A 20,732-nucleotide genomic window follows, 5' to 3' on the forward strand; every position below is an offset into this window, starting at 1 on the left:
TAAGTGTTTTGTTCACTATTGGATCCCTATGGCTTACCACAAGTGCCTGACACTGGCTATTGTTAAAATGAATGGAATAATTGAAGTGGAATTGGAATAATTCTGCTGCTAAGGAAATACTTATAAAAAGTAACATCTACCATTTAGGAAGTGTTACTATGTGCTAGGCACTCTAAGTGCGATATATCTCTATATAATTACATTTTCACAACCATAAAATGCATTATTGCTCCTGTTTTACAAATGAGGAAACTGAGGCTTCAAAAAAGCAAATTAACTTGTCCAGAGACTGATAAAAAGATTTGACCTTAGGTCAATGCATCCATTTACATTATTGACTTTGCCATTGCTAGCTTCTTTGTGCACGAATATAAAAGTCATCGTACACAGCTTATTTTCAAAATCACTCAATTTTAACATTACAAAATAGTTTTTGTTACACGTCAAAGAAGGAAGTAGGGCACTTAGAATAAGGGCCAAAGAGACAGAACACTGTACTGGGAGGGGCAGCAGCAGAGCTAGTCTCCTTTCCCCTTCACTAACGAGCTGTGTGGCTTTGGGCTTCCGCAAGGCAGGCTCCAGAAAGAGTGAAGCTGAATGGGCAGCCCTTAAGACGACATCTTAGTGCAACTCCGTCGTTCTATAGGTGGAGACTAAGTGACTTGCATAATTGACCACGTGGCAGAGCTGCACAGACACCTCCTGACTCCTAGTGTTGTTTGTTCTGAATTACAGTAACCCTCCCTGAACAAACATTTACTGGGAGCCTACTGTTTCAGGCATTACCAGGCAGGATGTTTCCTTTTCGCTATCCTAGTATCGATTATTGGCTACTTGCTGTCCTCCCTCATTTTTTTCACTCGACCATTTTTAAAACGGCCCTTGGAGGCAGAGTTAAGGGGTAAAAAGCGTAGTACGAGCCTGGCATCAGGCACTGAGTAGCGTGACCTGGTGAGTGGCTTGGCCCGGGTCGGCGGCTGGCCCCCGCACAGTGATCTAAGAAGGCAGTGACGCCTTCTGACCCAGGGAATGACCCCGGAAAAACCGGGGGTGGGAGCGGCCGGGGAGAGGCGAGGCTGAGTCTCTTTGAGACGACGCCCTGGACTTTCCTTTGACCCCACTGGTAGGGCGACGGGAGGAAACTCTCTTAGGTGCAAGATGCCTACGCCTGTGGTTTCTGCTGCGTGGTGACCAAGGCATCCGTCCAGGTCCCCAGAACTCAGTCTCTCCACCAGGGTTTATCCAGGATTCCAAGTCTCTAGTTGCGGGGAGAGGGAGGTTTCTCCTTGGGCGACTGCTGACCCCGTGGTGGAGGGACATTTCCACCACCCCCCGTTGGCCTAGAGTCCTCGGCCGCGGCCTTTCCCTGCCCCCGGCTACTGCTGGCTGCCCCAAGGCCGGAGGAGTCAAGTTCCCTTAGGGTGCCAAGGAAAGACCACAATTTAGGCGCTGCCACGCGAGGCCTTCTGGGCAGACACCAGCCAATCCTCCACAGGCATACACGAACCGCAGCCAATCAGCGCCCGCCTTATTCCTGGGTCCCGCCCGTGCCGGCCCTTCCTCCCTGCCCCTTCTCTAGACGTCTGTAGACGCGGCGGCTGTTGCTGCAGCCGCTTCCGGAGCTGACCCGGGCCTGGGGACCGGCCTCCACTGGCGCCCTTCGTTTTCTTCTGCTGCCTTCACTGAGGATGAGTCCCTGCGCGACCGTGTGCCGACCCCGCGGAGACCACCGGAGCATTTTCATCTAGCGACTGGTGAGGAAGGGCTCGGCGCGGCCCGACCGTGCGGAACGGGCAGAGGCAACGGCGTCCCTTGAGTCGTGGGGCGACGGGACAGTGTTATCTTTCCGGAGGGTGCGGGTGACAGCGGGCGCCGGTGTCCCGGGTGGGCCGCGGGGAGGGGACTCAGCGGCGCCGAGGCTGCCGGGCTCAGCGAGAGGCGGCGCGGGGCCGGCCGCGTGGCCCAGGTTCCGGCGGCCGCCTCCCCGCTGCCGCCCGGAGCTAATGAATGGTCTGTGCGGGCGCCGCCCTACCTTGCGGTCTTGCCTGCCAAGCCCTGCAGCGACGTTGCGCTGCTAGTTTCTGGTAGTCGTCTAGTGTCACTTCCCCTGGAGCCTTGAATTTGAAGCCGTTCCTCGAGGCGCCCACGTCTGTTACCCCATTAGTGGCGTCACAGAAGTTTTAGTTCAGTCTGGGGAGGCTAACGATGAAGTTAAGTGTGAATCTACCTGTTATGTGAAAAGGGACCCGTTCTTTCTTGGGGGGATGGGGGACACAGGATAGAGGCTTTTTGTTCTTGTATCATGTTGCCGATTTCTAAAAAGTTTTAGTTCATCAGCGAAACAAGTAACCCAGGTATCCGTGACTCTGGATTTCCAACGTAGGTAGTAAAACTTAAAGGGTGTTAGCCGGACAGGGTATTTTTCAGGAAGCAGAGGTTGATGTAGCATCTTTTTTTTTTTTTCTTCTCATGCCTGGAAGTAGGGTGTTTGAAAGTCGAGATTTATCATAAGTACTAAAAGAATGCGACTTTTATGAGTGGTAGTGTTTCTCTGCCCATGTTGTGCGAATTCACGTCCTTCCATAGCTCCTTGATCTTTTCACTGCCCTTTTTATTTTAAATTTCTTGATTTTTTTTTATAGGTTTTAGAAACTGATATAGGGCAGATAAGGGCAGAAAGAGATGTTTTCTAAAAAGAATTAGAGTATAGATATTTGCTGAAAGTACAGATATTTAGTCAAAGCGGTTTACTTCAAGGAATTTAAAAAATGGTTTTCCATTTAAAAATTAAAAAAACACTTGTGTCCAGGCAGACATAGAGAATGGACTTGAGGACACGGGGAGGGGGAAAGGTAAGCTGGGACGAAGTGAGAGAGTGACATGGACATATATACACTACCAAATGTAAAATAGATAGCTAGTGGGAAGCAGCCACATAGCACAGTACTTTGCGACCACCTAGAGGGATGGGATAAGGAGGGTGGGAGGGAGAGGCAAGAGGGAGGGCATATGGGGATATACGTATGCACATACGTATGCATATAGCTGATTCACTTTGTTATAGAGCAAAAACTAACACAACATTGTAACGCAATTATAGTCCAACAAAGATGTTTAAAAAAACACAACTTTTGTCCAGGGCTTTCAGTGTGCTAAATTCTACATTATGCTTCGGAACCATAAAGTTCAATAGACCATATTGCATAAGGAACTCAGTGTTACTTGGTTAATTATTATAAATGATGTCAAAGTTAGTTTATTATCTTCTTTCTTTCTTTCTTTCTTTTTTTATCATCTTTTGGCCGTGCCATGTGGCATGCGGTATCTTAGTTCCCCTACCAGGGATCGAACCCATCACCCCTTGCCGTGGAAGTGCAGAGTCTTAACCACTGGACTGCCAGGGAAGTCCCTTTATTATCATTAATAGGGCAGTAATTCTTTGCCACCTCCAGAGATGTGCTTGCCCCCTAGAATTTGGGGAATTATTCAGTTGTGAAGCTGGGTTTTGCACTAATAAAATATTGAAGTTTCTATCCTTTGTACCTAGAGAATAATTGAGAAAACAGAATAAAATAAAATACAGTATCAATAAAGCTAAATTATTTCCTAAAGTAGTAAGTCTTGATGTTTTAAAATTATGTGAACTATTTTTAGGGCTTACAGAAGGAATTTAAAAATTTTTAAATTCATCAATTATGAGTCGCTATAATTTGTAGTTTTGTGACAGTTAATATAGATACAAGTTTTTAAGGAAGGTATTTTGATTTTAGAGAGCTCTTTAAAAATTTAAGCCTACTTGTTGAATACATATTATATTTAGTGACAAATGTGAGTAAGTATGGCATTCTCTTCCCTGCCTTAAGGAGCTTTATGTGTAGTCAAGGTCCACACTTTTACAAGGCATGTTGTTATCACTTTGCAGATGAAGAAATTGAGGATTAGGAAGATTAAGCTACTTGACCAAGGTTTTAGATAATAGGAACCCAATTCCTAGTTAATACATACAGGGCAATACAGGCTGGAAAGAGGATTAAATTAGTTCATTTATGTAAAGCACTACGCTTGTCCATGTGAAAGTTCAAAATATAGTAGATGTAATGTTTGTAAGCCATGGACAAGTTGGCAGCCCTGTAAAGGTTTGGGTAAAAACATTCCAAACAGAAAGGGCTTTGATATCATTATTCTGTTTTTTTGATCAATATATCACTATGTTCCTTTTTCCTTCGTAACATTTCTTGGGTGCTTACGTGTGCATGAATTGTCTCATTTATTTTTCAGAACAATTCAGGAGATAAATAGTTTTTATTCCCTTTTTACAAGTGAGAGAATTGAAGCTTAGGCAGCTGTTATGTGCCCAGGGTCATTTAGTTAGTGGTTACTAGCTCAGTGTTCTGAATTCAGTCTGAACTTTGTGTGCTACGTGGTTGCCAAGTCTAACTGGCATCCTCTTCCTGAGGTCACAAGGCTATTAACACATGAAATATAGATATTGGTTCATTTTGGTCTTGGATATGTGAGAGAATAGCATGATCAGATTTGTGTTTTAGGAAGATAACTGAACTCTTCACCAAGGTTAAATAGGATTGTGAGCCATTGTTGAGTGCTCAACCTCTACTGGCTGGCACCTTTGTGGTGGACCAGTCTGCAAGGTTAACAATCACTGTGTAGCTAGCTACACTCTTCCACCTCAATTTCTCATCAACACTTTGTATTCATCACATATAAAGCAAACATTTTCTCCTTTAATTTCTATTTGTTCCTTTTGTTTTCAGTTTATTTTTCAATTTACGAAGTATTTACCCTTTACTCTTCTTCTTGGCTGCTCTGTCTGTAGTCAAGCCAGAAACCTAGGAGTTGACCACATCTTGTCAACTCAAGGCCCTAAATATGTTTCAGAATTGCTCACTTTCATTATCCCTGAAGAAAGGCACATAAGGCTGCCTATAATCTAGTTCATCCCTGTGTATATATTAGGCTATATGCATTTCTGTCTTCTGAATTACTTAGATTTCAGAATGGACCAAGGTGATTTTAGTGCTTTTATATTTACTGTTACTTCTGCCTCACGTGCCCACTGGCCCTGAATTTACAGGCAAACACATACACCTCATCTCCTTTGAGGAATCTTCCTTTATCCCTCTTGTTGACTCCCCATTCCTGTGAGTCACTTATTATATCTTTATCATAGGTTTTAATCATGATATATTTTTAGTACTTGCTTAAATAAAAATCATTCTCCTCTACCAAACTGTGCCCCACTGATGGTAGAGACTGCGTAATAGATAATAAATCCCGTTCAGCCAATACAGTTGTTAAATGAGCTATATTTTCACTTAAATATTGTCCATGAGTCTGTACTAGAATATCTGGAATATTGAAGTCCTATGTATTTTTGTTTTCGCAGTACCTTGTGACCTGCAGATGCACTGAAGAGGCAGCATAGTGGTGTAGAAATAGCTTGGACTTTACTGTGAGATAGATCTGTGTTTGAATTCTAACTCCTCTTTTACTGATAGTGTGATTTGGGTGGCTTACTTAACCTCTTTGATGTAAAATATCACATCATGTAAAATATCCCATGCTTAAAAGTATTTGCTTTCTTTGGCTTCAATAAGCATTTGTTGAAAGCATGAATAAGATTAATAACGCTAGGCATTGGGCCAGGAATTTAGGAAAGATGTGAGGGCAGGAGACAGATTTGAGGATTATGAGCACAGGTTAAAGTTAACATGAAGAGATTGAAATTACGCAGGGTGAGCAGGAATTAGAGAGGAAAAGAAGACTGAAGGTGGAACATTGAGAGAAGCCTAATTTTTGGAGGTCAGGGGAAGGGAAAATGCCCTTGGAAGAAGTGGTAGGAGAGAGATCCCATGCATAAATGCTTCAGTGGTTCCCTGTGCTTTCAGTACTCCTTTCTAGATTCCTTACGAGAATGTCGTGGTCATGACTCGAAAGCAGAGAAGTCAAGTTAACATTACCAAAAGTATTTGGCAATTTGGAGGTCATTGGTAACCTTAGTATGTGTGGTTTCATAGGAGAAGAATGCTTGGAAACTAGTAGCAGAGACATTGAAGCCCAAACATGAACTTTGGAATAAAAATTTCTTATCTTTCTGTTACTAAAGAAATGATAGTAATAAAAGCTGCTATTTTTTTTTTTTTTTGCGGTACGCGGGCCTCTCACTGTTGTGGCCTCTCCCATTGCGGAGCACAGGCTCCGGACGCGCAGGCTCAACGGCCATGGCTCACGGGCCCAGCCGCTCCGCGGCATGTGGGATCCTCCCGGACCGGGGCATGAACCCGCGTCCCCCACCTTGGCAGGCGGACTCTCAACCACTGCGCCACCAGGGAAGCCCCAAAACTGCTATTTGTTGAATGTACATTTGGTAGCAGGTACCGTGATAAGCAGCTTTATTTATCATTACGGTAACCCTTTGAGGTTGGTGGCATTGTCTCCATTTTCAGAAGAAGAAATGAAGGCTTGGAGAGATTAGGTAATTTGTAGAGTTATGTAATTGGTAACAGCTGGTATTGCTATATTTGAATCCAAGTATGTAGGATTCTAAGAAATGTTAGCTCTTAGTCACTTAGTCCCTTCCTAATTTATGTTCATAGTACTCTGTGCCTCTCTCATTATATATTATAGTATAGTATCACTTTTGTTTATATTTAATATTCTTTTTTCCCTTTTAAGTGTTTAAATTATGTATAGTAACAAATTAGGGAATTCTTTTCTCTTGTATCTTAATTATTTCCTGTCGGGTTTGAGTTATTCACATAAGTAGTTCCTTTCAGGTATTAGGAAGACACTGAAAACACAAAGATGGCAAAAGTTTAGAGCCTCAAAGGGATGAAATTAACTACATGTGACTATTTTGCCATCTGTCATGTTTTCCAGTTTAAACATTTTAAACTACTTGAGGCTTTGGTACTTTTCTCATGTCAACTAACTACCAGACACTTTGCTTATTTATATATAGTCTAGTAGAAACAGAACTGGAGCTAGAAAGGGCTAGGAGTTATCCGCGTCTGTGCTATCATTTCCAGATGGGGAAATCAGAATAGTTAAGAACTAGTTAGGTTTAGGATTTCTGACTTAGTGTGGTTTGAAATGGGAGTGGAAAAAAAGATTTGGAATGTTTATGGCTGGTGCACAGAAATTTTTCCTATACATATATGTAAACTCACTTGTGTCCCTCTAAATAGTTTTATAACCGTTTTTCCTCTGTCATTCAGATAAATACAGTAGTCTCTTGGTATCACCGGGGCATTGGCTCTAGGACCCCAACGGATACCAAAATCTACAGATGCTCAAGTCCCTTATATAAAATGGCATAGTATTTGTATATAACCTACATATATTCTCCAGTATACTTTAAATCATCTCTAGATTACTTAGAATATCTAAATACAGTGTCAGTGCTATGTAAATATGGTTGAACCTTGAACAGCATGGGTCCACTTATACTCGGATTTTCGTCAGTAAATGTGTACTGCAGTACTACAGGATCTGCCTTTGGTTGAGTTGCCCACGTTGAACCGCGAATACCAGGAACCTAGTATAGGGAAAGCCAGCTGTAAGAGGGTCATTGTGTTGTTCAGGGGTCAACTATAGTTGAAAATGCTATGTAAATCGTTGGCCAGCGTGAGGCAAATTCAAGCTTTTCTTTTTGGAACTTTCTGGAATTTTAAAATATTTTCAGTGGAAGCTTGGTTCAGTTCATTGTTGTGGAACATGCAGACATGGAGGACCAACTGTAGTTTTTTAATAAAATGAAAAGTATTTTGTGGAACTTAATTTGACCTTGGAGAAGAGAATTTATGTAGAATTTCTACTATGAAAGCTTTAAAATCTAGGCATTATAGATGGGTTGACTACTAATTTAAAATCCAAAGCACAAAAATATTGAAAGAAGATAATTAGGAGATTATAAATAAAAAGATGATGGAGAAATGCTTAGAGTAAAGTAGTCCACTCTAGATATAAAATTTCCAATATTTTATATTGGTGGTTAGTTTTCTAACAGGAGGTGAAGAAACTGAAGGCTAGTAGCTTTTCAAGTAGTTGACAATGATATTTCATTTCTCCAGATCTGAATGGGCAAAGCAGACATGGTAGCATATTGGAAAAAAGCTAGAGGCTCATGTATGATGGTTGAGTTTTCTGGACTTTCCTGTGTCCTCTCTAATCAATATATTAGCATTTATTTATATTTTTAAGATGTTTATTTTAAAATAGGTATACATATACATATACATGGTAAAGCATTCAGAAGACGTTAGTAGTAGTAAAAAGTAAGCCTGCCTTCCATATCTGTCTCCAACCATTGGTGGTCTTCCTTAGAGCAACCACTATTAACCATTTTCTTGTGTATTCTTCTAAACATCTTTCATGCATATTCAAGCATAAACATATATTTATATGTACATTTTCTCATACGTGGCATTACAGATACATCTAGTTTTAAGAGACATTTCACAATATATCTTGCAGATTATTTCATGTTAGAAAATATATAGCTACTTTATTCTTTTTGATACATGAATAATCTTCTGTTGAATGGACCTGCCACAACTATCTTTTAACTATTTAGGTTTTTTCCATGCAGTGATGCAATGAATGTTCTTGTACTTATGCCATTTCACACATGGATATAGTTTTACGGGATAAATTCTTAGGAGTAAAACTGAGTCAGAAGGAATGTGCATTTTACATTTTAGTAAATATTACTAAATTGCTGTCCATAAAGACTGTACTGATTTATACTCACCAACAATGGAGTAGAGTTTCTATTTCTTCACAACCTTGTCAATACATAGTAATATCAACCTTTTTGATCTTTGTCATTCTGATAGATAAAAATGGAGTCTCATTATAGTTTTAATTTACATTTCTTTTGAATGATGTCTCTTTCTTTTTAAAAATCCATTTAAATCCACCACCACCCCTTTTTTTTGAGAAATGTGGTCATATTCTTTGACTTTTATTCTGTTGGTCTCTTAATGATTTGTAGAGGTGATATATTAAGGAAAAATTTTCTCCTTTTTTGTCTTTAAAATTTTTTATGTATGTTTTAAATACTTGGAGTGTTTGAATACATGTAGTCAAGCATACATCTTGGTAAGAGATTACTGCTAATCACAAAGAACAGATATCTCATGTTAATGATTTTCGTGTTTTCCTGTGTATGGGAAGGTGCAAGAATCTGGTCTTCTTACCTACCTAGGAGCCGGTAGATCCAAAGCATAGAATGCTTCATCCTGTTTTTCCCATCCTGAATTTCCCTCAGGATGTACTGTCAGTGGGCTTCTGCAGTGGGTTGCAACTTAACCTTTTGTGTTACTGGATGATGAGCTACACTCTTCTTTAATGGTTAAAGCAGATGTACAATGTGTGTTTGACAGGCCATAAGACAGGCTGTTTTAGTTAGCATAAAGTTCAAGCCAAATCATGTATAAGCCAGAATGACTTCCCCATATCTCAGTATGTGAAAATTTTTCCTATCGGTGGAAAGTTTGTTTTTAACATGGTTAGTTAAATTTATTGATATTAGCAACAATAACAGCAGATAATGCAAAACTGCGGCCATCTGAAAAACAATATCAGGGTGGCTTTGAAGTGCATTTCTTTTAAAAGTTACCTTTGAAATGGACAGGTGACTACAATTCCAGGGCTTGAAAAGCACTTCAAACACAGGAACAAAGTAATCTCTCTCTCCTTTCCTCCCTTCCCCCACTCCTCCCTCTCTCTCTCCTGTCAAATTAAAACAATTTAGTAACGACTTGGATGTCCTTTGTTCAAGGGGAAACAGCGCATGGATTGTGGGGGGGGGTGGGGGTGGAATCAGTGCTCACTGGCGGTGAAGCAATCTTCCAAGGGATTTTGGGCAAGAGAGACTTACAGAATGTTAGAAGAGGCAACTCTGAAGCAGGGTGCGCTTGGCCAGGAGGTTGGGGATTTCCTAATAAGGCGTGCAGGTCCTGTTTTCTAGAGTGAGGTGAACTCGCTAAAGTGGAGTTGGAGGATTCATTGTTGTTAGGTTTCCTTGACAGGTGTGTCCTGTAGGTGCAGACTGACAGGTTTAGATTTATGCTGTGGGTGAGGCCACTGGGGTGGCCTCCATTTTGGGGGTCCTGATTAAATGCATTAACTTCATCACTCCACATGAACATGTCTACTCGTAATGTCTGGATTCTGAAATAAAGAGTGAGTGAAGTCAAATAACTTAGACATACCTCGGATGTGAGAGTTCTTTGACCCTTCCAGTTATCTGTATGGTAACATTTGTAGAATCCGGGCAGACAGGCCGGAGGGTTGCTGCCAAGTGGATCCACTTCCCTTTCTTCCTCAACTTACTCGGGTGGAGGTGGATGGAGCCACCTTTCAATCAGGCTTGTGGCCTAGTAGAACTAACCTCCCTTATCAGAACTGGGAGAGGAGGTCGAGCTTTTGTCAGTGAAGCTCTAACCTTGCCACACATTCCATAGGGAGAAAATATCACAGGAAGGAGGAGTGACTGTCCTGTCCGTGAGAAGTTGGTAGGCTCATTTGTTTGCTTGTTTGTTTTTGAAATAGGAATTAGGGGCACTTAAATATGGAGGTAATTGTACTGTAAAATACTTGAGCAAGAGGTAGATTGTGTAGTTTTTACTCTTTCTCCTTCTCTTCTAGGTCCCACTTGCAATCATGGATATTTGAAAGGAGTGGACAGTGTGGAGGGGGAGCTCCCCTCCTCCTCCCCGTGGTGCTTGACTCCAGGAATAATTTATAAACTGTGGAAAGCTTTTTTTTAAATAAAGAACTTGTGTTTGATATAAACTTGATAGGGCTATTTATAATTTTTGGATTTAAGTGCCAAAATAAATTGTACAAATCTATATAGTTTTATACTGTTGCCATGAGGATTTAAATTATAATCCTAAACAGGCCATTTATTCTCTATAAATCTTTCTGAATAGCACCTTTGTGTCCTGGCTTTTTCATTTTTTAAAATTATCTGACTGTTCAGAAGAAGTAAGCTGCATTAAAACAATTAGGATGAATTCTTCCATCCCTGACTGCACATCAAAATGTCGATCCCTGAAGCATGCTTTGGATGTCCTTTCTGTGGTAACAAAGGGAAGTGAAAACCAGATTAAGGCCTTTCTCTCCAGTCATTGTTACAATGCTGCAACTATCAAGGATGCGTTTGGCAGAAATGCCCTCCACCTTGTTTCCTCCTGTGGAAAGAAAGGAGTGTTAGATTGGCTTATTGAGAAAGGAGTGGATCCATTGGTGAAAGACAAGGAGTCAGGATGGACAGCTTTGCATAGAAGCGTTTTTTATGGACATATTGATTGTGTTTGGTCTCTGTTGAAGGTAAGTGTCATTTGTTTATTTAAAACTATTTGGTCTGGCATGTGTTTTTCTTAATCTTTTTCCACTTACTTTCCAAAAGAGATTTGAGTTCTTATCAGTTGTTTGATATCTTTTACTATTATAACTCATCTTTAGAATTCAAATCTCATATATCCTTTTAATTTAAACCTTTTATGATGTAAAATTTTAAACATATACCAAAGTTTACAATGTATCATGAACTGTTGGCCAATTTTGTGTTATGTATGTCTCCACTGACTTTCTCCACCCCATATTATTTTGAAGTGAATCCCACTTTGTCATTTACTCAGTACTATATATCTTTTAGTATTTTTAAGAAATACAATTTCCTTTTGTATAACTATGTTATTATCTACTTTAAAAGGGCACTGGTTATTGAAATCACTTAGGGACTATGTTTTGAGTAGTGTGTTTATTTCTTGTTTGGCTAGGATAAAGTTTTTATAGTTCGTTAAAAAAATAATTAGAATCAGGACTTCCCCGGTGGCACAGTGGTTAAGAATCTGCCTGCCAATGCAGGGGACACACGTTCAATCCCTGGTCTGGGAAGATCCCACGTGCCGCGGAGCAGCTAGGCCCATGTGCCACAACTACTGAAGCCCGCGCGCCTAGAGCCCACGTGCCACAACTACTGAAGCCCGCACACCTAGAGCCCGGGCTCCGCAACAGGAGAAGCCACCACAATGAGAAGCCAGCGCACCGCAACGAAGAGTAGCCCCCGCTCGCCGCAACTAGAGAATGCCCACGCGCAGCAACGAAGACCCAATGCAGCCAAAAATAAAATAAATAAAATAACTTTATTAAAAAAAAATCTACCTCTAAAAAAAATAATTAGAATCAGTTTATTTTAAATTTCCCATCAGGTAGATTAAGATTAAATCTAGGTTTGTTGTACTGTTTAGCCAAATAATATGAAGTGTTTTGGTATATACCCCGATGGATGTCATTTCACTAATGAATGCAAATTAAAAACTGTTAGAAGTCATGAGTTTTAAATTGAACAATTAGCTTGTGTATAGGCATTTAGTCATGTTTGTGGAGGACCAGAGAAGAACAAAGCAGTTCCTGTCCTCAAGGCACTTGTGGTCACATTAGGGCATTCGGGTGCTTATCTTCAGTGTCTTTATCTTTGGTGTCTGTTTTTTGTTTTAAATTTTATTTATTGGTTGATTGATTGGCTGCCTTGGGTGTGCGGGCTTTCTCTAGTTGCCGTGAGCGGGGGCTACTCTTCATTGCGGTGCACGGGCTTCTCATTGTGGTGGCTTCTTGTTGTGGATCACAGGCTCTAGGTGTGTGGGCTTCAGTAGTTGTGGCACGTGGGCTCAGTAGTTGTGGCTCACAGGCTCTAGAGTGCAGGCTCAGTAGCTGTGGTGCATGGGCCTAGTTCCTCCGTGGCGTGTGGGATCTTCCCGGACCAGGAGCGCAGGCTCAGTAACTGGCGCACAGACCTAGTTACTCCGTGGCATGTGGGATCTTCCTGGGCCAGGGCTCGAACCCGTGCCCCCTGCATTGGCAGGCAGATTCTTAACCACTGTGCCGCCAGGGAAGTCCTCGTGTCTGTTTTTGACTTCAGAAAAATTGTTTACATAGTGGTCTTTAGGTGGTAACATTTACTGATCAAAATAATTTTCAGTATGTGTTAATAGCAAAATATCCTTTTTTGGAGCTAAACTATCTAGGTTTACTACTTACCGAGTCCTCTTGGATGAGTTACTAAATCTTGAACCTCAGTTTCATCTATAAAAAGAGGATAATAGTGGTACCTTCCTTATTTTTTTCCCCCCGGGGAGTTTTAGTGAAGAAAATCTTTTCTTAAGTTTATTAATAGTACTGTTAATTCCTCTTGTATCTAAAACCTTTGGGTATCAGTTTAATTCCCCTATTGTAATCTCTTTTATAGGAAAAGCTAGGTTAGTAAGAGTTAAAGCATCTATCAGCTCTACTTCTACCCTTTCCCACCAGTTTCTGCTGGAAAATTGGATGACTGCCAATCCTTTCAAGCTTGAGAGTGTCCTTGGATTTTCTGCCGTCCTAGGGGTTGCCATTCCGGTGTTAGGATTTGAAATAGGTTCTGGTCTGAATTTTGGACCTTCCCTCCCTTTGGGTTTCATTTCCCTTTAGAAATCCTCAATCATCCTCGCCACCTTGGCTAGGAGAAGCCAGGAAATGGTGCCTTGGGCCACCTTGCTCTTGGCTCGACTGTCATCATCATCAGAGTCCTTCTGATCCGTGATAGACACTTAGCGGGGATGCTTCCCGCTGATAAAAATATTCCCACAGAAACCTCTTTCATCCATTTAGTATTCGAATGTTGCTGTAAGCCATCTGCATTTTTGTAGCACAGACTTCTTTCCCCTTTTAACGCTCCTTTAATTGGAAGGGCTGCAATGATGGGGTGTTCATGTCAGTTCCACTTCTGGTGATAGCGCTATAGCATTTAAGGTGTTACAGACTAGCAAGAAGAGACTATACAGAAAAAAACACATTTTAAATGAATTACATTTGATAAAAACTTTATAGGTATGAAATTTTAAAATTAAGTGCTAAAATTGTACAATAAATAAACACCCATGCTATCAGTTACTGATTACCAATGAAAAACCTCAGCAGAAACTTCTTGTCTGCCAAAAGCCAGAGTAGAAACAGCATTATCTTACACAGCTTTTCATTACCTTCTTGATTCCGTGACAGGAGGCATGTCTGTGTTTGTAGGGTCCTGCTGTGTCTGTTACCTCTATACCGTTTTTCTTTAATTTTGGTGGTTTACTTATATTACTAACCTGGAAGAACTTGCTTTAATTTTTCCCATTTGTAAATGGAAGAACTCACTGAATCATGAGATTGTGTGGATTAAGTGATAATACTGTTTGTAAAGTATTTGGAATACATTTTTTTTTTTAGTGCCTAATGTGTATTAGGCAACGATCTAAGTGCTAGGAATATTGTAATGGGAAAAAAAAGAATCCTTTGCTTGTTTGTTGGTTTGTTTTTTGGTTATACTTAGATGCTATTTAATAAGGTAATGAATTTACCTACTATTTGGGGGATATGTAAAGAGTTGGTCTTTTAATAAATGGGATAGACTAGACTACACACGGATGCTCCTACCTTTAGAGCTTAAGGTGAGCATATTAGAAAGTGTCAGAGACCACCATATGTAGGGAGCTGTAAAGGCAAAAAAGTGTGGCTAGTCCTTCATGCAGTTGGGGCTGCTTAGGATGATGCAACTGTATGTAGCCTTATTAGGGTCCAGTTGGTATATATATAATAAAGTTTAGGACAGATTTATAAAACTGATAAAGTAAACTCTCCAGGGATCCTATTTGTTAGATCCGTAGCTTGGAACACTCTGCCCTGGAATCTACCCTTCTTACCCTTACGAAGGCCAAGCTCAGGTCTTCCCACATGGATTTATTATATCTAACTTTGAAAGTAGCAGGCAACATACACTTTTAAATTTGTTGAGATCTTAGATCACTTCTGGATTTTGTTGTATTTGTTAGCTCACTAACGAGTATTTTTGTTCATTGACAACTCTTGTGAAATCAAGTGTTATAACCATCTGGAACCATCTTGATTTTAATTTATTAAAATCCATTGTTACGAGGTAAAAGGAGATGCTCTTTCTTAAGTAACCCAAAAAGAGTATTGCAACATGTTGTGGTTAGAGTTTAAAAACTTCATGGTTCATCTCAACCTGTAACTGCCCAGGTAAACTGTGGGTGTAGATGGATAGGCAGTGATCACTCACACGAGTTAAAATTATTGTTGAATGCCTTATTAAACTATCAGCAAATATTAAAAGTTATTTATGAAAAGGAGTACATTTTGTGTTTAAAAAACTGTATGTAGTAATAATATGAATTGAACATTGCTCTATTTCTCCCCTCCTCCAGTTATATTTTAAAAACAGTAAATAATGGTGCTAGGGATAGGGTGTGCTAACTGCCTTAAATAAATGGGACAGAAAATGTTCTGTTTCATGTTTGAATTCTGGAGATATAAAACTACAGGTTACTTTAAATTCATTCTTAAAACACACACGTGCATTCTCAGGGTTTTTTTTTTCGATACAATCTAACTATAAGTGGTAAGAGACAATGCTCTGAAAATTTAAGTAGAAAATTTTAAGTGGAAAAATATAAAAATATATATCACACAAGTAGAAATAAAAGAATATAATTGTCTTCATGTCAGTAATAGACGTAAATGGAATTCAAGGCAAAAAGGTGGAGCATAGGTGATCACATTATATGCAGTAAATCCTAAAAAACATATATATATAAAGTAAGACGTATTCTTTGCCATTGTGTAGAAATCTTTACAACCCTTAGCTGGATGTGGAGTTTGGCTCTTTAAATACGAAAAAAAAAAGGCATGTGTGTGTACATACACACATAGACCCCGACCAAAAGTTAGGGCCTTCTCAGTAACTGACCTGACTTACCACGGAAAACTTTCATATCTATTTCATTTTGATTTGTTTTTCATTTTGATTTTAAATGTTATTTTATTTGTTCACATTTTCTGGTTCTTCTTTATTTACCCAAGAATTGGATATTCGATTTCTCTTAGTTTTCTTTTATGTGAGAAATAAATGTGTATGAGCATAGGAGATAATTGTTATTAAATGTTTATTTTTAATGTATTTATGGGTTTGATCATCTGACTTTGATAAATAAATTACTGATTATAGGTAAATGATTAAAAATACATATATATCTGTATATACACACACATATTTTTTCTTTTTTTTTTAGCATGGTGTTAGTCTGTATATTCAAGATAAAGAAGGCTTGTCAGCTTTGGATCTTGTAATGAAGGATAGACCAGCTCATGTAGTATTCAGAAATACCGGTAAGAAAATTCCACAAATATATTCCATTAAGGTACAGCTTAGAAAATTTTATTGAAATTTTATTGTTATAGAAATACCTGAGGAAATTTGTGTGGATATGTGCAAAGAACTTTTACTCTGGTATATGTTGGTTGATAACCTTGGTTTTCTTTCAGAGCACTTTGGTTTACTTTACATTTTTCAGATTCAATGTTCACTTCTGTGTATAAGAGTAAAAAATACAGCCTAAAAAGGGAAGGCAGCTAGAATTGTAACTACTGTAAAGCCATTGATGTGCATTCAGAAAGTAACAGCATTTGAGCTAGAGGGGGAAAGGAAGTGATTCTTCTACCCACATGTTCCTTCTTCTCATTGCACTTATCTCCAATTTTTTTGCCCTGTGAGCTTTGGTAATGGAAATTGAAAAGGAGGAGAGGTTTAAATGGGGGCACTAGTTAATTTGCATTTTATCTAGTGAGCAAGCTAAGTAAGGACATGGTCTTCATTTTTATTTCTCTCTTGGACACTATATTGCAAGTTACAGTTATAATTCCATTCAAGAACTTTATAAGCCTTCCAAAATAAAAACGAAGATTTATATCATAATTAGCTGTGATTAGGTTTTATCCCAGTTTAATGGATATTGGCCCAACCGCTCGTGTGATTTTGCATCTATCAAGAGCAAACTATTGGAAGATGATGTTTCTCTAGAAATAGGAACTAATATCATGTTTGCTTCATTTAGAACCTTTATATATTAAATGTTTTAATGACATTTTACATTTAAATAATTATATGTATTATTTTCATGGAAACTAGGTGGATATGGCGGGTGGTATTTTAATCATTTGGCAGTTTAACTTCTCAAGAAACAAGGAAAGTGTTAGATTGCTTACATTGGGACAGGCCTGTGCTGAATTGGATTTTCTGATTTCTGTTCTTAGAGTTATGTAGTAAATTATTAGATTCATAATTTAAAAGAGAGGGTTGGTAGTATCTTTCTAAATATGGTAATTCAATTAGTTTTTGTGAAGAATCATGTTTGAGGTAAACTGATTAGTGGAGTGTATCTATAATTAAACTACACTGATACTTGTTTAAAATGTAAAAGAGTATAAAAACTAATTTTCATTTTAGATCCTACAGATGTCTACACTTGGGGAGATAATACAAATTTCACCCTGGGTCATGGAAGCCAGAATAGCAAACATCATCCCGAGTTGGTGGATCTGTTCTCTAGGAGTGGGGTTTATATCAAGCAGGTATATTGAAATACAATCTGAGTACTTTTAGAGATTAAAAAGAACTTTTGTATTTGATAGCTTATCTTTTCATTTGGATTATGTTAACTCTGGTGAAGGTGCAGTAACATATTTGGATGAAGAAACTGATCAACAGAACTTTACTAATTCTTTTTAGATTTTGTTAGTCTTAATCATATTTAGACTATGTAAAATATCATAAAACTGTGAGATGTTTGTGTAAGGCATGTTAGAAGTTAGAAGGCATTATACAGATATTAATTTTAAAAAGGTAGATCTTGTGTTGATTTTCTAGTTTTTCTTTCTACTTAATTAGAGTTCTTCAAATTGTTTCTCAAGTGAATTTGTTGTTGATACTCAAATGAAGTTTGTCATTAGTTTTAGGTAGGTGAACCTGAGTTCTTAAATATAAGTAATTGTAAAATTTTAATTGATAATTGTAAAGGTTTGGTCTTTGGCCTTATTATTCTGGATGATTCCACTTCAGTGGATTTTGCTACTGTTGGCATACTCAGCTTTCTCTGTAACTCTGTGTGTGTGTGTGTGTGTGTGTGTGTGTGTGTGTGTGTGTGTGTGTGTGTAATTTATATCTGTAGCCTCAGCTTTTCTTCCTCTTGAGTTTCATTTCAGTTGTACACCAGACATTCTTTCAAAGTTTTTAAATTTAACTGTCTGAACTGCTAATTTTGCCATTCCTAAACTTTCTCTACTTAATTTTTAAGGCTATAAATCTCAGTTTCTGAATCCTGAAAATTACACCTCAGAATATGTCTTTTGAGTTCATCTCTGCGTGGTTTTTTTTTCCTGATGTAATAGTTAATGTCATTCGCCTTTTATTCCCCCAAATATTTGGATTATATATTATATGGCCACCATATTTAGGGTTCTGTAGAACACTTTTTCACACCAAAAGTCATTAATTAATGTATCACAATTAGCAGTTTAAAAAAAATGAAATAGAAGAGTTAAACTCAAAAGAATATTAAAATTTGAGAGGCCAAGAACAGGAGCCCACATGGGAATGAAGAGTGACTAGAGAAGTAGAGAGTAGAGTGGTGTCCTGAAAGCTAGGATTCTGACTGGCCATCTGCATAGACCTTGAGGGAACTTAGGATATTGAAAGGACTTGGGATGGACCAGAGTCATAAGCCTGGGGTCAGAGTTTCTAGTGAGGGTGAGGAACGCTGTTAGAGCAGGGCTGGCTGCTCTTCCTCACCTAGTTCAGAGCCTTAGGTAGACGTCGCTAATCAGTCACAGCATACTCTTGTTCTCCCTTCGTCCCTCCCTCCCTCCCTCCCTCCCTCCCTTCCTCCCTCCCTCCCTCCCTCCCTTCCTCTGTCTTCTCTCCCCCTCTCTGTTTTAAACTGAACTTGAACAGGTCCTCAGAATTCACCCATCAACAGCCACTAATGATTGATCAGAGTTGAGGCACTTAGAAAGATACCTGTTTTCCTTTTCTGACTTAGTACATGATATAGTCAGATTTCATGAGGTGAGATTTTTCAGGAGCAGAGATTTTTACACAAAAGTGAAGAAATAATAAAGATGTTAAAAAAAAAGTGAAGAAATAATGGTGACATAAGCAAACGGGCTGATTGTACCTTCTGATCCTAAGATATATGTGCTGTAGGAGAATTGAGCATATTCCACTTGGTAGGGTTAAGGATGAAACAGTGTACCCAAAGAGAAAACTACATTTCAGTTAAGGCAAGGATATGAGAGTATTTTGTGAAGAAATTAAGGATGTAAGGGATTTTTTTTTTTTTTTAACTACGAAAAGGAGGATTGAAACACAAGCACAGTGGATAGGTTTGAGAGGAAGGAAAGCAGTGTAAATTTCAGTAAGAAAAATGGAAGCAAGTTAATGGGAATATTTACTGAGCACCATTGAGAGCCCTTTTACTCACTGAAAAAGGGCTGATTCTGTAGTATAGTACCAGATGAATTAACTGCCATGGGACAGAGATGATTATTAGCATAATATATTCCTCAGAATTAAGATGAAAATGCATGTCAGTTACCTCCTTAAAAAATTCAGAGGTTTTAAAGTTGGAGGTCTTACACTCTGGTATCGGTTGTTTTGTAGAAGTCAGAGATTATAGAATGGCATCCTAATACTGAATATAGAATTGAACAAAATGTATTACTTCTGGTTTCATGAAATAATTTTTCCCTTACAGATTGTAACTTTGTATTACACATTTGAGTACAATTTTGGGTTTTATTTTTAGACTTTTCAGGCATTTGTGGTACAGCTAATAAATAAGATAGTGATTTTTGCATTATCATAGGCACATGTATTTACAGAACTCGCCAAGTGGTTTAGGGATATGTGTAAACAGAGCTTGCAATTCAGTTTGTAACTTTTTTTTTTTGGCTGCTTTAGGTCTTTGTTGCTGCGCATGGGCTTTCTCTAGTTACTGTGAACAGGGGCTACTCTTCACTGCGGTGCTTGGGATTCTCATTGCGGTGGCTTCTCTTGTTGCGGAGCACAGGCTCTAGGCGTGCGGGCTTCAGTAGTTGTGGTGTGCAGGCTCAGTAGTTGTGGTGCACGGGCTTAGTTGCTCTGTGGCATGTGGGATCTTCCTGGACCAGAGCTTGAACCCGTGTCCCTTGCATTGGCAGGCAGATTCTTAACCTGCACCACCAGGGAAGTCCATGATTTTCTTATTTTTCCAAAGGACCCTGACTTTCTGGAAAATAATTCTAGGATATTTTATTTCTTAATCCTTTTTTTAATATCCTAAGTTAGAAATATTTATGGGTGGCATAAGAGATGTACATGCAGATTATTTTTAAAGGTAAAAAAGGATTTTTAGATAGTATTAAGGTAAAATAAGTATACTGATGCATTGAAAAATAGCAAAGTGTGGCCTGCAGGTTACGTATGTAAGTGCATGCATATTTAAAACTGCTGTTGGTTTCCTATTGCCTTCTGCTGATGCAGTTCAACCCTTTTAGTAACCTTGTTTTCTGGTAAGAATGTATGAAAATGGAACTGTTTGTCAGAGGGCAAGGAGGGTTCTGGGAAGGAAGTGGGGAAAAGAGAAGAGCTTGAAAATTAGTGTAAAATTATTTAAAGCCATGTAATTATATTAAAGATACATTAGACAAAATCAGAGGTATAAAAAGCATGTACTGTTTACCCCCCCCCCCACTCCCTGTTTATAAGGTGATGTTGAAAAAATACTCTTAAGGCACTTTTATTATTTTCTTTAGTAATAGTCACTATTGGTAATCTTCATGCTTCATAT

The 20,732-nt window shown here is 38.9% G+C and overlaps 1 protein-coding gene across 1 annotated transcript in view; it reads left to right on the forward strand.

The window, feature by feature from the left end:
- The first annotated feature begins 1,594 nt into the window (after positions 1-1,594).
- The window catches only part of IBTK (inhibitor of Bruton tyrosine kinase), a 91,362-nt gene continuing 72,224 nt past the window's right edge, over positions 1,595-20,732 (forward strand). Inside the window, 4 exon segments of the mRNA XM_065888677.1 lie at positions 1,595-1,754; positions 10,672-11,358; positions 16,140-16,236; positions 17,354-17,478. Of these exon segments, the coding sequence (XP_065744749.1) occupies positions 11,038-11,358; positions 16,140-16,236; positions 17,354-17,478 (543 nt within the window). The 5' untranslated portion in view covers positions 1,595-1,754; positions 10,672-11,037.

The sequence above is a fragment of the Phocoena phocoena genome, chromosome 12, assembly GCF_963924675.1.
Source record: "Phocoena phocoena chromosome 12, mPhoPho1.1, whole genome shotgun sequence".
NCBI lineage: Eukaryota > Metazoa > Chordata > Mammalia > Artiodactyla > Phocoenidae > Phocoena > Phocoena phocoena.